Genomic DNA, 17,153 nt, shown 5'->3' with positions numbered 1-17,153 from the left:
CTAAAAGCCATGAAACTCTTCATTGCCATCTTTAATTATTTCTGTTGGAATCTGAAAATTAAAAATGACTTTTTTACTCTGAGGTTTGTTGTTTCCAGCAGTTACAAAATACACCTGATTGCCAAAGACTCTTTGAATTAGGTTAAATCAGGTATAGACTGACGATGAGCAACACATTGCATAATATACCATGTCGACATTAAACAAAGATTATTGGAAGTACATAAGTGGGTCAGACTACGCACATCCTGTTGCTGAATGTCTTATAAAACCTCTATGAGGTAAATTCTATTAATTTCTGCATGATCCGATCAGTATCTCGCGTTCATTACAACTTTGCGCCACTTTGTTTAGGTTTGTGGGCAGTGGTTTTCGCTCCGCTCTCTGAAGTTCTCATCTGCTGCTGTAATGCTTTACCCAAGTGATATAGGTTTGTTGCTGCGTAACCCAGTTTACACCATGGTTCAGCAGTTTGACGAACATGTTTGACTCCAGGATAACTAAGCTCTGGGTTTGTCCTATAAGACAATTCCAGATATATCTTGAGAATCTGTAAACAAGCTCCTGGATTTTGGAGAAATTCTCTAAGTATTGAGCATATTCTATTTGGAGAAAACTCCTCAACTTAATTTTATGCGGTGCACATCATTTGGATAAAGTATCATCCACCTTTTCACTATGACTGATATCAAATTCCATGTCTGGAAGTACTGTGAAGCCCTTTCTTCCCTTGGCTCCAAAAATTTCTCACAATGTTTGCAGATGGATTCTCATTTTCCTTTCGTGCCCTAAACCATTCTCATTTTTTTCTCTGTTAGCCGGAAGGTGAGCGAAATCCTAAACAACTATGTGATATGACAGATAACTCCAGGCACATTATTGTGGGTAAAAGTACTCAATGTAACATGTTCTTTCTGTGCTCCCCTGAATTGGTGTCATGTGAATAGAATGCAACAGAGGCTTAGCAAATGCAGGACCTTTTGAGAAAAAGGTTAAATGAGGCTTCAAAAGACACCAGGATTAGGAACACTTACAAACACAAGAATGACAGGGCTACAAAAACAGTGGGTTCAGTGACAAAGAAGGATAAACAAAAGAACTTTAAAAGGAATTTACAAAAAGGGAAGAGAGTCAAACTTCTGTTATAATGAGATGTCAGAAATTTGATCCGCGTCACTATGATGTTCTCTGAAAACAAATTCAAGCTCCATCCATCAGTAAAAACATCTGAAAGCACCTTTCACGGGTTTCACGAGTTTCCCTTATTCTCTAATTAAACATTTTTTGGTCAAAAGTAGTCAGTCATCAAATCTAAGCCGATCACACCTTGACTCGTGACCAAAACCAATCACATGATGTGAAGCAGGGTCACGCCTAACAAGATGAGCCAGCAGCCCCACAGGGACTGAAACATATCAGGCTAATGGAGTGTTTCAGACCAGAGCTAAAACATCCTGAATACATCCTGAATGCCTCTGTGGACAAAGAATACCTCTTTGCTCTCAGTGCATACATACAAAGAGCTGAGTTTAATCTGGGCACCCCCTTCAGGCTCTGAGTTTCAGTTGCTTCATAGACTGTTTTAGCCAGTTGCTTGTTTAGTCACGCCAGTTTCACACTTGCCAATAAATGGTGGCGAGGAAGCAGGAACAGAGGATGCTGTGATCATGTGAGACGACCAAGCAATGTTTGTCCACGCTTAAGAACAAACAGAGACACAGCCAAGAGCTGACTTGCTCTGCGCTCCAAGAGAATGATGTGTAACTGCGCAGTTTCTGCAGTCCAAACAAAACCACCTGCGCTGTTGGAGAAGTTAATTATTTGCATTTTGATCTTCGCCCAAAAGAAAAACATCCCAATGAACACGGTCAACTGGAACTTTCTGGTGTTATGTGCATACGTCACCTGGTTCTCATGACAGGGGCCTTGGCAGTACTCTGTGAGGCTCTCCACCGTTTGGTTGATGAGTCCAACGTTCTTCTCATTGATGTAGAGTCCCAGAAGCCCCAGTCCTCCTGTGGTGCTGCCACAGATACAGTCCAGGAACTGAAGAGTCTCACACACCAGATTATAGTTGTTCTTGTTGTTCTGATAGCGTAAAAAGTTCTGAGGAATGACAATGGAAAAAGGCATCCTCCTTTACAAGAGCTCATGACATGATCTTGCACTTCATCCATGTGACTGAAAGAAGTCCAGCTGGTATCAGAAGCTCAAGGTAAGGCCCTTCAAAACATTTTAATTTTGATAAGTTCACGAAATGTTACAGCAAAAACATGTTTGTCATTCAAGTAAATTTGGAAGGAAGGCAAACATGTCAATGATGTGAGCATTTGTGCTGCAGGGCTACCGGTACACAAACGTTTTGAATCAGGTTTAGGATGGAGACAGGCCACCTTTCACTAAATGAAAGCTGTCTTCTGTTGGGGGAAGTAAGCAGAATCAGTGCAGAAAGGAAGTATTTTGTCTGGGTTACTGGAGCTTAGACATATACAGCCTCATAGTGAAACTAGATCAAGACAAAACAGACACTGAAACAACAGCATCAGGAAGTTCTGCAACTGGTGCCTATTTTCTACCCGGTTTCGTTTCTGTAAAACTGAAAAACGGGATCGTTAAAATTTAGAAACACATGCCAGGATGTGTTGGCATGTCAGCAATCACCGAGGGGTTGGAAAGCTCCAATGAAAACAACATCAGCCGACATTACAGGAGGCCTGGTGGAATGACTGACCTGCAGGTCTCTGTTGTGGTTCTCGCAGAGGAGCTGCATCAGGCGGAGAATAGGCTGCATGATGGTGATGATGACACTCATTTCACCTTCATCCTGGCTCTTATCAACTGTCGGGATGGGGGAACCGTCAGCGGCAGCTTGATGCTCTTCGGCCTCAGCCTCACGCCTGTAAGTTGTGTAGGCCTTCTTGGTGACGGTGGAGGCCTCCACCAGCTGCTCCTTCACCTCCTCTGTCACCATGGCAACCACCGGCACACCTGTTACTAACCACAGGAAAAGGAGGCCAAACACAGCAATTACACTTCAAACAAATGTTGTTTTCCAGAAAATGGGTTGAATGCTTTTAAAACCCCATTTCTCTTCCTGAGCTTTTTGTTGTATGTTTTCATAAGCTCAAACAAATATTTTTAATGTACAAAGACCACACAAGTTGATATTAAAGAATAAAGCTCTCCAAGCACATCTGGCTCTATAAAATAAATTACTTCCCTTTTGTAAAGTTATGAATGAACGTTTGTTGTTTTCTTCTATAAATCTAAATAATGCTTCTAATGACGTACTTATGCCAGATTATTGAAATTGTGAGGACTGTGCACCTTAATTAGCTTTTTCAGTGATATTTCATTTTTAATCATGTTATGTTTTGAGTTTTCACCCTGTCATAGACACACTAGGTTCTAGCTAACAATCAACAGCTGTTTTCATTTGTGTTAATTGCCATCAGCAGATATGAGAGCCTGGTTTTCAGGTCATCTGTTTTATCCCTCTTTTGTTCCCTTAGTTCCTGTCTTTTGTCATGTTTAATTTTATTTGTTGAACGTCTTTAGTTTTTTGCCACAGGTCAGATTCTCCTGCATTTTAGGTCCCACTGCTACCACACAGAAAGACTTGTAATCACTTTAACAGCATCTGTCTAAAAAGTTAAACATACTGAAAGATGTAAAAAGAAATCCACTGCGTTGTCATGTGAAGACATAGCAGAGCTAGTTAGGTCGATATACCAGACAAATTGGGCAATTTGTGGTAAAAGCACGAAATTTGCCGTGGATGATCTTAAGACTCCCCTCTTTCAGAGAAGCATGTGAGAAAATTCCAAAATGGTGGCCAGTTTGAAAGATGGCGGCCATACTCAATTGTTACAAACTTATTCAATTTCTGTTTGCCCCAGACACAACAATAAGGGCTGTTAAAGACCCACTCTGCCTTGCACACCCATGTGTCAAAGTGTCCTTGGGCAAGACACTGAACTCCACCTTGCCTCTGGTGGGAGGTTGACGCCAGTGTTCGGCAGCGGAGCCACCATCAGTGTGTGAATGTGTGTGTGCCTGGGTGAATGGGACTGTGACTGTAAAGCGCTTTGGGCCTTCGAAAGAAGGTAGAAAGCGCTATATAAGTATACGCCATTTACCATTTACCATTGATGAAAATGTGTTTTTGGTGTTCTTGTGACGGTTTTCTGATGATAGACACATATTAGAAAAACTATACTTAAAATTACATTTCTCAGTGTTTCTTTTTTCAAATCACTGTGAATCAGGAGAAAACAAAAAAACCTTGGTGAAAAAGAACCTATTAAGTAGGAAATATGCTGGGCGGGCCACCAGTTCCCTGCTTGGCTCCATTCTGATGCATCCACTTGAAGGCGACTAGATCTATGTACATCTTCTTTTTTTCTCATCTGAGCTGGCATGTAACTCAAAACTGTACGACTGGATAGCTCACCTTTTGTTGTTGCACCGATAATGTTAGGTAGGGGGTGTGAGGGGCTGTAAGCTAGAGGGGGAGCTGAGTTATGGATGACGGGGAGGGGGGTTTCTCTCCACCGTATGTCCTGTCCACAACTCAGAGTTGAATTTCCAACAAACTTTCTTGAAGGTTTGTTTCCTGTTAAATCTTGAGTCAAACAATCAAAGAACTAGAAAATACTGGTACAGTCAATGATAGTGGGTGAATTTGGAGTGGTCTCGAGATTATGTTTTACATTTGTTCATGGTGGAAGACCTTTAACATGTTTGACATTAAACAGTTCTAGAGAGAGGAGTGTAACTGCATTCCTCTACAGACATAAGTAACGCCCAAGACAGCTAAGGTTTGTCTTAATTGCTGTTGCCATAGGTTAAGTTTCGGGGGGCAAATACTTTTTGTCAAAGACGTGCAGGTTTACACAGCTATTTTCCCTTGTATTTGTATTTGTTTAGAAAAAAACATGCCAGATTCTGTCTTTTTCGCTTTCACTGCAGTGTTGTGAATTACAGAGTTGGTTGAACATTAGTGTTGAAGTAAACCTGATAGTAAAAAAAACAAAAAAACAGAAGTCTAAAATGGCCTTGCATATGGCTCACGTCAGTATTTTATGTTGGTGATGTGAGCGGCTGACCTTTCTTCTGTGGTGGCGTGCCTTTGTCTGGTGGTTCCTCGTCCTTCTTCTTGCTGCCCAGGTCACTGGTGTTGACCGTCACGGTGGCTTTGATCTCCTGCTGGGCCAGCTTCATTCGCTCATTAAACACCTTAAAGAATTTCTCTGATTTGTTGTCCGTCGTTAAACGCTGATAGAAAGATCGCTGGAGAAGAAGAGATGCTCTTTTTAATTAACTAACAAAGAAATTCGATAGTTGGGTTTAAAATTTGTACTTAAACGAATGTCTTATCATATTATTTTGACTCCATTCCTAAAGAACTACCTTTTTTTCTTTTTTTTTTAACAATCCCTGCTTGCAGCAGGTAATTAATTCCATGTTTGGAGTGACTGAACACACCTGGTGAAGCAGATAGTAAATAATTAATTAATGCGAGCCCTTTTTGTGTCTTTTGGCTTATCTTCCTCTCAGTCTTTGATGGATTACTGTGGGCCAGAGGTTCAGTTTGAAGAACCAACAGAACACCCCTCGTTTGGGGAAAAACATCCTCTGACTTCTCTGCAGTCAGCTGGTTCTTTTGTGTTCTCCGACCGCTGACTCCCAACACGTTTCTGGCATCGTGAGGACAATGCTGAGCACTTTCCAAAGGCATGAGCAGCAACAAGCACACAGAAAGGATCTGGGATTAGCTTGCAGACAAAGTGTGAACACACACACACCTATGCAGCCTCACAACTACACTTCCTAATTGGGACACAATCTTTCTGAAGCCACGCGCTGAACATGCACAGATTTCAAAAAGGTTTTGCTGCAGCACATTTAAGATGAAAAAGAGTACGTTATAAACATTGCATCTGAACATTTGCCATCTTTTAGGAACACACTGGAAGCACGGGGCAGTTGTTTATCTGCAACAGGCTCATATGCTCCCGTCCCATTCCCCTCACAACAATCTGTCCTTACGTAAGACCTGTAATCAGCTGAGTGGTTACAGTCAGGGCACACAGTGCCTCAGCTCTAACCCTGTTACATCAGCCCGCAGAAGGCGAGCAGTGGACAGGCACAAACACAGAGAAAGGAAAACCCTGCCCTACTTTTGGCTGCCAGAGTGGCACGAAGAGAGCGACTGCTGTGAGAGGAAAGAGTCAGAAAGTGCAAAGGGTTGGTTGACGCAAACAGGAGTTATAGCATGTGGAGATTCTAGGCTGAAACTGTTACATAAAACAGTTTCCCAATTTCAGTTGAGCTCAGTTGAGTTTTTCAGCAAAGATGCTAACAGTGAAACAGCAAGCAAGTGCTGCAGCCGGCACCACAATATCTTATCTGTGTGGAAGATCTTTGATGATGGCAAACAGGGCAACCTATTGAGTGCAAATCTGGAGAATCACCTGACGAGTCCGGAGGGAAGCAGATCACTTAAAGTATTAAGTTGTTTTCTTCCTCCCCTTTATGCAACATTTTTTTTTTCCTCCCGCTTGTTTTTCCAAGCTGTTAACATCACGATGCTGACAAGACAGGGTCACTTACTGATAGGAATCTGATCAACAGGGAGACTTATACAATCAGGCAAACCGCTCCAAACAGAAAACAACAGCTCCAGGACAGCAGCTTTACAAGATTACCACATTAAAAACAGATCTCATGACAGCAGCCATAAAAACGGCATTTTCTCTCCAAAGTCAAATGAATGGTGTGAATGCTTCTGTGTCTTATGCGGTCAAAACCAAAAAGAAATCACTGATGGGTGTGTCCCTAACTTTAGTTGGTTATTGACCAAACTGCAAATAGCTGCAGAAAATTGTAAGCAACAATGAGTTGCAAAAATCCCCATATAAAAAGGTCAGCAGATTAGTTATTCAGTGTTGGGGCTCACGTTGGATACTTTTCCGTATTATTACAGTTAAATCTTTCATCATCATTCTTGCAGCATCTCAAGACCTGAGATATTACAGTGTTTCTCCTTGTGTTGCCTCTACAAATCAGATGTTTTTAAAGAAAGTTTGCATGCAACGTTGTGACCGCACTACATATTTGCTTCAGCAGGGGTGAGTCATTATCAACTGGGGCAATAGATCATTGCATAAGAGTAACATGTCAATATTTAATTGCTAAATTGATAAAAGTACAATTGAACCAACAAAAACTTGACCAACTCACTGTTGGATTGTTATTGACTTTCTAGAACGCCCAATCAGACACATTGTTAGGAAGCAATTCTGTATGATACTTTTTATATTCTGCCGATTTATTCTTTGAGGAAAGTGTCAGTGAGCCAATCCGTTTTGGATTTTCTCCAGAGGGAGAGTCATCTGCTATGCATCCAACGAGAGAATCAATAAACCCTTTAAGAGCTGTGATTGGCTTCATCTGATAATTCAGCCCTTGTACCTTTTTTTTCTTCCTTTTTTTTGCACTGTACTTTAGCTCCTGAAATCAACATGGGCTTGTTATGTAAAGCCTGTTTATACCAGCACTCACGTTTTTTTTTTAATCTCTCTGTCGCCTTGCAGGCTGACACCTGGGTGAATGACAAAGCCATCTCTGTGGTTACTGGAGGGCTATATGCTTGAGCCATCACCCTGCTGGTATCCACAGAGAGCTGCTCTTTGAAGCATGATAGCCAGACACTACATCCAAATCAAAGTCACTTTTACTTCTTACAAGTTTTACAAGCAACCAACAGGTTAATGGTAAAAGGACAGCTTTTTTCTAGTCCAGTTTACAGCTCTGAGGCCACACTGAAACAATTTAATGTGTTGAAACACACTAATGCAACTCTTTCTTGGTTAGGAGTGTTTCCATGAATCCTTCTACACTGAAGGTCTAGCTCCAGTCTTGGCATTCTTTTGACTACCATAACTATTCAACCATTTACGCCATCAACACAAATCAGCTGATAACATAAGGTATTGTGTAATGCTGCAAAGCCGATATGAAAACCCAGAAGCGGTAAGAAGCGGCTTGACCAGGTTGACCGCGTTAACATTCAAACATTTACGGTATGCCATACAGCAGGTGTTATTTAGGTTTTGCCAGCAACATCTCCAGTGTTAAAGGGTTAAACCTGTGGAGAGTTTAGCCCTCCAAAAGCTGGAAGTTGACAGTTTTGTCCAACAAACAGGCCGTAAACTTCTTTAGTTTATTTTAAAACAACATCAATGGTGACATCAGGCATTTAAACAGCTACTTCTTAATTCCCATGATTTATTTTTGCACAAATGACAAAAAAAAAATATCAGCTGATGGAAAAAAATGAGCAGTTACGGATAACGAGGAGAAGATAGATGAGCTCCTTCCTGCAAAAAACATGTAAATAGGTTTGCATGTAAAGCGAGAGCTCGCAGAACTTGGTCCAGTGACTGCTAACATGGCCTCAACATGAAAGCTGTTAGATGAAACAAGGAAAAGCATTCTACATCTCTGAGTTTGGGGAAAGAGGTCAACCGTTGCCGGAACACTAAGTCTGAACACTGGAGTAAAAATATGTTAGACCAACAAAATAAGTTTTGTAAAAAGAAAAAGAAATTTATGTTTTAACTTTTTACTAATGTCTCCCCATTTGAAGGTAATACAATAATTATCCCCATGGCTTTGATGGTCAAACACTATTTCTTTGCCATAAAATGTAATTGAAATAATGAAAAAGTTAATTTTTGCTTTCCTATTTGTTACTTTTTGTTTTCTTTTGCGAAAAGCAAACATGTCCAAGCTGTACATAGCAGACTAAAGTAAACAAAATCCCATCAGCTTTTGGGAGACTTCCTGGACAACTCTGCGCTTAAGAGAAAGCTGGTATGCTGGTGATGCTGCTGCCTGGAAACTCACTTTGCAGAATCTTTTTTAAAGCTTTTCCCAGAGGTGGGGGGGCAGTGAAACATGTTTGGTTGAGGCTGAGCGCTACAGCGTGCCGCGGCAAGTCCACTGAGCTCCTGGTGACACCTGTTGGCTTCCGTGACAGTCGGGGGGGCTCCGAGGCCACGAAAGCAGAATTGGGACATTGGACAGAGCAGAGATGCTGTACTGCTTCTCTTACATAACCCAAACATCTTGCAAATGTTTGTGGAATAACCTTTCTTGCTGCTAAGAATATCTCTTGGTAGCTATGTGCTGCAGAGGAGTAGTCAGACTGGTCTTGATGGAGTGCATACTTTGCTGCGAGCATGCTAAAGTCATCACGTAGGTCTCACTGCATTTGCTGTTTATCAGTAAACTCCCTGAAGGCTTTGGCCCGAGGTTCAGACAACATGCCACACATGCTTGAACCATTTGTGGTAACTTTTCCGGGTCAATAAAAAAGTATAAGTAGGTCTCTGATAAAGATGCTAATTAATCTGTGCTGTCAGTAAAACCAGTTTGCACATCAACTATGATGACGAATGAACAATAATAGGTACCAAAATATTTAATTTTTAAAGATTGCATTGTAGTTTTACCTTTCTGATGCATTTTGGAGATTATTATTAACATAATTTTAATAATAATAATCCATTTTATCTAAAAGTGCCTTTCAAGAAACTCAAGGACACTGCACAAAACAGAGGTCAACAGGTTAAAAGTACTCAATTAAAAACACAATAATGAGTTAAAAAATTCAAAAGTGAAGTTCAAAGATACTGTACAAAACAGTGGTGCATACATTCAAAAATTCATTAAAAACATAGTAAGTAACAACTGACTGAATCAGAAGTGAATCAGAAGGAGAAGGCAGAGTTAAAAAGGCGAGTTTCAAGTTTGAATTGGACTAATTTTATTTCAAATATCTAAAACAAAGCAGATGAAATAGCCTTCCAACTCAAACCTTTTCTGATTACCTAACTAATGTCAGTCCATCAAATGAAGAGCCTAAAACACTGAAAATTGTTGAGAGCTTTACACAAGTTTGGCTCAAACCCAACCAGGGATAACCCAGAAAAAAAATCAAAATCAAAATTTCAATCATTTAACTGCAATAACTTATGTTAAATCAGATCGATGATGTACAACTTGGATTACTATTAAGTATAACAAACAACTTTTTTCAGCATCCTGAAAAAAGGTTTGTTTTCAGGCCTTCTTCAGTCACCCATTCAACCAAAACGATGCTCCAGTCTTAGATCATAAGCTCATTTATCCAGTTGAGTTTATTTTCTTTTTCTAAATACTTCACATTGTTGGCTCTTTTTTTAGTTCCCCTTACTTGCTGCCAACATCCTCTCATGACTCTATGGAGATGCATGGAGAAGTCTTAGTCACATGCATCCATACTGGGGGTGGACCCGTTCAGGCTGTGGAGGGTCGTAAATGGGAGCAGCTGCATCTTAAGATGTGTCTTGCAGTTTAAGGGACGTCATGAAAAAGGGATCTGTCGTGCGTGTGGTAGCTCTGTGCACTGGCTTCTTATTGACCACGTAGAAATGCTACATGCAAGGGGTGTGCAGGTGATGCTTAAGTGCCTGGACGATACCTGTGGGATGCTCACACAAACTACACTCTGCTTATCAGGGAAAAAGCACTAACAGACCCCTTCAGCAGGTTTCGGGAGGATTGAACATAAAGAAAAATCTGTACGCTAGGCCTGCATCTTACCTACTTCCCTCTTATTCAGCCTCATCTATTGTTTAAGTGTTTGCTACAACATGTTACCTGCAGCACGCCCATAGAAAAAAATGTGCACCAACATTTTTGCTGTACATGCTCATCGGGCGGTCTCTTCCTCTTTCGGCTTCTCCCATCAGGGGTCGCCACAGCGAACAATTCGCATGGTAAACTTGGCAATGTTTTACGCCGGATGCCCTTCCTGACGCAACCTTCTCAAACCGGGCTTGGACACAGAGGTAGAGAAGGGAACATGGAGCAGCCCGGAGTCGAACCCTGGTTTCACGGACGGAAGGCGCCGCAAACCAGCACGAGCTAAACCAGCTCACATGCTCATCGGGCGGTCTACAGCTTTGATATTTTGTCCTGAACAGGTTTGCAGGTTTACCAATTTGTTTTTTTTATTTCCCACAGACAGCCTGTATTCACTCTTAAGGGCTGTTTCTTTCATTTATTCTTAAAAACAATTTAGATAAATTCATGCAAAACGTTTACTAAGTAAATCAACACTTTACTGTAAACCCAGTTGGTCTGACTAGGCCTCTATGTTATCATATCATTTAGAGGCAGAAGGTACAAATTAAACGAAGAACTTGTAAAAGAGTCTTTATCCAATGGCCCAGAGTCTCATTATCTGTCATACATTAAGTTGTCATAATGAAACCTTTGATTGGGTAATCAGATGAGCATGTTTAAAGAAGGAAGCGACCTGAAAAGACTATGACTCATGTTTCTACAAGCACACTCCCAATGTCCCCAACTCCTGCCATATGAAGACCAGCGAGCAGGAATCTCAGAGTCAAAAATGATTTCAGACTGAATCCAAGAAAGTTCTCAGTCTTATTCTTATTCCCAGAAATGATGTTGGCTTGGTTACAACTCCGGATTCCCCTGAAAAAACAAACAAGCTGACTTCTCACAGAAATCTGGGCATGTTTTTGAGATGTTTTTCCTTTTGACAACAAGAACCTCTCTGTCCTCAAAGCAGGGCATGCAACCGGCTGTTGTGCAAGAAAGGGAAAATGTGATGCATCTGGTGATACAGTCGTGTAAAAAAAGCAAGCAGAATCCCTTTCAAATTAAAGGTTCACGAATAAGGCCATAAAAAAAGCTGAAAATGTGACTTCAAATTAGATACACATCATCAAAGTGACAACATGGTTTAGAGAATAACTTTAGACTGCAAAAATTAAGAAAAAGTTAGGGGAAAAAAAGCTTGATAAGAAAACAACAAATTCACAACTTCCTACAAGGCAGGGCTCCAGACTGCGACCATTTGGTCGCATTTTGCGACCAAAATTTGAGAGTGTGCGACTGAATTTTACATCCAGTCGCACATGTGCGACCAGTAAATTTGCCTCTCCCTCCCTCCGTATTTTTAATACATTAAACGTGGAAGGGGCAAGTCAATGATCAATGAAATAATCAATGATGAATAATCAATCACACGCACGCAAACACACACACAAACTCGCACACATATACTCATGAGACGAGAGCACACACTCGCGTAAGTGGCTAAAATGCGTGTAGGGGGAGGGGCCTAGAGATAATCGAGCGCGCGTAAATATCTGTGGGAAGGAAACGGAGACAAATATCATCCCAACCTGTGCGTGCATCTGAGCTATGAGCAAGCGAACCATTGATTCATTCTTCCGACCTCCGGCTGGTGTACCAGTGCCAGAGTCTACAGCAGGGGTCTCAAACTCGCGGCCCGCGGGCTATTTGTGGCCTCCACCTTGAAATGAAAGTTTAATTTTAATGCGTCCTGCCAGTTTGTATGAATGACACCTTTTCATTGTCGTGTGCGGAGCTGACAAACCAACCAATCACAGTGGAGTAAATGACTATTGGGGGCGTGAAAATGACCGGGCTTGAAAGAAGGAAACCTGACAGCCCCCTCCCCACTCCACATGAAGGAGTTCCTTACTTTCCTTTTTAGAACGTATCTATTCGCTCGTAATTTTCTAAATACATGCAGTCCGTGCTGAACTTTTCTCTGGGTCACACAGAACCGGAGGAAGGTTTAGGTTTTGGTTACGGCGGCGCATCAAACGGTTATGCACGGCCGTTACGGCAGCACACCGCTCCCGCGGGAGTCGGGTCAGCTGAGGAGAATAAATGTCCCACACCTACATGCGTGACAGCTAACGGGGCTTGAACTTTAAACACGTGCGAGCAACAACACGGTTTAGTCCGAGACGCACTTAAAACACGTGGTGAAAATTTACGGTATGCGCCCCTAAATTTTCTGGTTCTGCCCCTAAAATTTTCAGTTGGGGGCCACTGTGCTCCTAGTGAAAAAAGTTAGTCTGGAGCCCTGCAAGGACCTAAAGAAGAGATCGTATCAGGTTTACAACAGATTGAAACCATTCAGTGCTTCGGAAAAAAAAAACATCAGCAAAAGTATGATCATAAAGAGCTAAACTAATTGATAAAAATTGTAAGTGAACTGGTGTTAATTTTCTTTTTTACATAATGTTTTATTTAGAATGGGCAACCAAAATGAAAAAAATATACACCTTTAGCAATGATAAACAATATAAGCATGTGTATAAAACATTTATAATATTTCTAATAGTTTTAATACCATGTGACTCATGACCAAGTGACTTTCTTGCAAAATTTTATTTTTAAAATAATGTTTATTAAGATGGAAAACTGTTTTACACCTCAAAAGAACAACTAATATATTAAGTATTGCACTAAATGCAACAGAAGGCTAAGAAAAGGTAAAGCAGATAAAAATGAAAAAGAAGAATTTTAAAACCTGGTATAAATGCTTAATGTTACAAATCATGATTTATTTACTCACTGATCACTTACGACAAAGTAAGTTAGACACATATGAGCTAAAGTAAAAGCTATAGAACTGCCTTACATGCTCAAATGGATAAACAGTTATTTTGGAATTGATAGAAACGTTCTTATTGTGATAAACAAACCCAAAACTCAAGCCATATGCCTGAACAAAGATCAATGATACACTAAACTCTATTTCCTGCTGGGATGCAACTGCTGCCAATGCTTATGAATCAATTCAAGATCTAATGAGATCTAAAATGAACCTGAAAAGTGCTAAAAAAATCCTAGCAGAAAAAATGGTATTCATTTTTTAATGTTTTGAAAAGAAGAAGTATTTAGATGCCTAAAAATGGAGACGGATAATATTCTTCTTGTTTTAAAAGCTTCGTCTTTTTTTGTAGATAATTTTAAATTGAACTGGATTCAAACAACAGGTGTCGCAGGGAGGTGTCAATATCGTACAGTACATGCAAATAATTTTTGGATTGTTTCCATCTGGCATTTAATAAAAGCTCCACCTCTAGTCTGATCCAGAAAAGGTAATCAAAACAGTGCCTGTATCATTTAAAAAAACAACAACTTTGCCCTAAAAAAAACAAACTCGCTGCACCCAGAATGTGAGCTCCAGGCTATAGTTTCAACCTCCGCTCCAATCATTCTGCTGACTTTCAAAGGCCACAATGCCTGTAGAATAAGCATATAGTCAAAGCATCAGATAAAGTATGACCCAGTTAGGATACCGGTAAGATAGTTAGCATGCCTCAGGCTCTGGGCGTCACTCGACCAGCTTATGTAACAGGAGTCATGTGAGAGCACTTGTGTACACATTAGGATGTCGGGTCTTGTCAGGTAACAATAATATGCAAATATAAAAAGATTATGCAACATTCTCATTTATGCAAGAGAGCTAACAAATAAACCAAAAGCAAAAAACCAGAATAATAGGATTCGCATCTGACGAGCTGCATGCAAGCATACACATGAGAACCTGCATGCACTCCAGCAGACACACACTGCAAGGATTACATGATTCAGTAACAAACAGACGCGCTCCACCCTAAGCTAACTCTAGGGTTTGAAGGAGTCAGTGTTGCCTTGACAACCTCTGGCTTGCTGTGTGGATTTCAGGGAGAAACGTGGCAGTTTGAACGTGTCCTTTCAGATCACTATTCCTTCATCTTTGGCTTTTGAGTTTATTGCAGGTAAAATAAAAGGTACTTATGTGTAGGACAGTTTCTGCACTCATCTGTTAAAACTGCAACTAAAGTTGTTGAACAAAAGGCATGTAGGATGACACTTAGAGACAAGCACAGCATCATCTACCCGCTGACTGCTTCACACTTAACTACAGGCAACACCATTCAAAGTTCACACAGCCAACTAAAGCAACAATGATTGTGAACCTCAGCGTACCTGGATGACTGTGTTTCCTCCCTCCAGGAGAGCAATGGCCAACAGAATACTCTCCTGGAAGATGCGATCGCTGGTGGCGTTCATGATGAGGTCAATGACCAGATCAGAGGCTCCCTCTTTGTCCAGGTGGCACTGAACTTCGGCCAAACTCAGATCCCCTCGACCTCCGACCCCAGAGCTTACAACTGATGTCAGGGAGCAGAAAAAAATCGCATTCCAATTAGAGCACATTCCACCAAAGCTAGTTATTAAATATATCATTTAAAGACCCCACTCCGATGAAAATCGTCCTTTTGGTGTTTTTAACATGTTCTTGTGGCATTTTTCTCATGATGGATTTAAAGAAAATAAAGCTTAACATTTTTTTTTCCTGAATATTTTCTTATCCAAATCGTTGCAAATCAGGAGCAGACGAAAAAAATGAAGTTGAAAAAGTCTTGTGTGACGCAGAAGCTACAACAGCAAACTGCTGTGGCTAGCTGCTCAGGATTTTTTTTTTGAAGCGTTAATGTTAAGTGACGGTTATGAGGGGCTGTCAGCTAGCAGGACAGCATGTAAACAAACGGATGATGTGAAGTAAAAGGTTGCTCCGCAGCAATGGTCCGTAACTCTTATGAACTACTGCCGCTCTGCAGAAACTATGTTCTAGCACACGACACAGACTTTGGCTAAAAACTGTACTCAGGTTTGAATCATAATCCAAAAAAACCACTGGAAATACTCTTACAATAGATCAAAAGGTAATCAGAGTGGGACATTAACTGATTCTTTCTTATTCTTTAAATGGCTGTAAACCAAGGTTAACATGATGAAGTGGAGTGCGGAAGAGATCAGTGCAACACGTCATTCAGGCACTGCAGCTTCACACGTGTGTTTAATCCACAAAGGTACTTTAATTCCCTCCGCAGCTGCCGACTCCTGCAGCCAGTCAATGAAGAGCTGGTGACATAACGGCACCCATCAGAGCCGTCTCTGGCTGGACGAGCAACTGAGTCAACAACATGCCCCTTTCTGGATGGGGCCTGGAACGCTGGTCGCCTGGCAACAACCCGACCGCGTTATGCCAAGGAGAGAGGCAGCGTGCTCTCAAAACAGACAGGAGAGGGCTGGATCATGGCTGAGCAGAAGATCTTTTTATTTTTTTCCACTGTTTGGAAGCACTGTATATGAAGTGCAGCGCCTCAGATTATTGTATATAAATAAATAAACTCAGTTCTGAAAGTTCTAAATGAGTTAAATAATAAATAATCAACAAATAAATATTCAATTACTGCATAATATTTTAGATTCATGGACCAAATATTTAAAAACATTAAAAGGCAAGTGTAGACTAAATGTTATGTGTTTACTAATTTTTTTTAAAATAATACCTCAAGAAATAGGAGTTAATAGATGATTTCAAATGAAGCTAAATTAAAAACTGACATGTTTGTAAACCAATAATAGATTTTAGCCAAACTTGTGTGACATTTGTGCGTTACCAGTTCAGTGCTTCTAAGTAAGAAAATATAGTCCCATTTTCTATTTTCATACAACTTATTTGTCTAAAGCTGGTCGTTAGCTGTCGCAGTCCATTCAGACACCGTCTTTATGGCCTTTTAATCTTTATGGCGAGATGCTGGAAATCTTTAAAACATCAGCTGGCTGGAAAGTCCCTAAACTCAGAGAGTTCTACAGAGTATCTTTACATGGACAAACTGGAACGTCTGAAGTTTATTTTACACAGATGGAGGAATGAAATGTGAAACACAATGAGCAATAAAGGTACTAAATAACACTTCTTTGTATCATCTGAAACACAGAGCTTTCTTTTAGCATATTACACCATATTCTAAAACCAAATATTTCTGCTATAGTTAATATGTTTTGGAAGCAATTTGTATTTTCCATTTACTTTTTGTACAGTTAACACAGGAGAAGTAAAGTTTAACAATCAGTATTAAGACATCTAAGGACTGAACAGCCGTGCAGTTGCCTGAACAAAACAAATAAGACTTTTTTTATCTATTTATACTTGAATAGAACTAGACAGACAGTGTTGCTTGAATTCATTGACCAAAAAGAAATCCAGGTCTATATATTTAAATTTGTTGAGTTTTAAGATAAAATCTGTATTTACAATTTTTTTAAACTATTGACACTGTTCAAACAGTAAAGATCCCATCTCCAAGGTTTTCAAATATTTCCATGCATTCACTGAGTTTGGCACTAAATGAATTTGGATGGAGAACCACCAGATGTCCGCTATCAGAACAATTTTAAACGTAAATTCA

At 40.4% G+C, this 17,153-nt stretch overlaps 1 protein-coding gene across 13 annotated transcripts in view; it reads right to left on the bottom strand.

Annotated features, from left to right (window-relative positions):
- Positions 1–17,153, bottom strand: part of LOC101155104 (inositol 1,4,5-trisphosphate-gated calcium channel ITPR1) — a 109,261-nt gene that overhangs the window by 36,198 nt on the left and 55,910 nt on the right. For 10 of the 13 annotated variants that reach the window (XM_020703415.3, XM_078948072.1, XM_078948077.1 and 7 more), the window contains 4 exons: positions 14,881–15,065; positions 5,109–5,292; positions 2,732–2,994; positions 1,906–2,106 (listed from right to left, as the gene is read on the bottom strand). In XM_020703415.3, coding sequence (XP_020559074.1) covers positions 1,906–2,106; positions 2,732–2,994; positions 5,109–5,292; positions 14,881–15,065 — 833 coding nt within the window. The remainder of the gene's footprint in view (positions 1–1,905; positions 2,107–2,731; positions 2,995–5,108; positions 5,293–14,880; positions 15,066–17,153) is intronic. The other 3 variants (XM_078948070.1, XM_078948078.1, XM_020703424.3) reach the window with 1 other exon arrangement.

The sequence above is a fragment of the Oryzias latipes genome, chromosome 5 (genome assembly GCF_053564925.1).
Source record: "Oryzias latipes strain Hd-rR chromosome 5, Olatipes_Hd-rR_3.1".
NCBI lineage: Eukaryota > Metazoa > Chordata > Actinopteri > Beloniformes > Adrianichthyidae > Oryzias > Oryzias latipes.
This window is presented reverse-complemented; position numbering and strand designations above follow the sequence as displayed.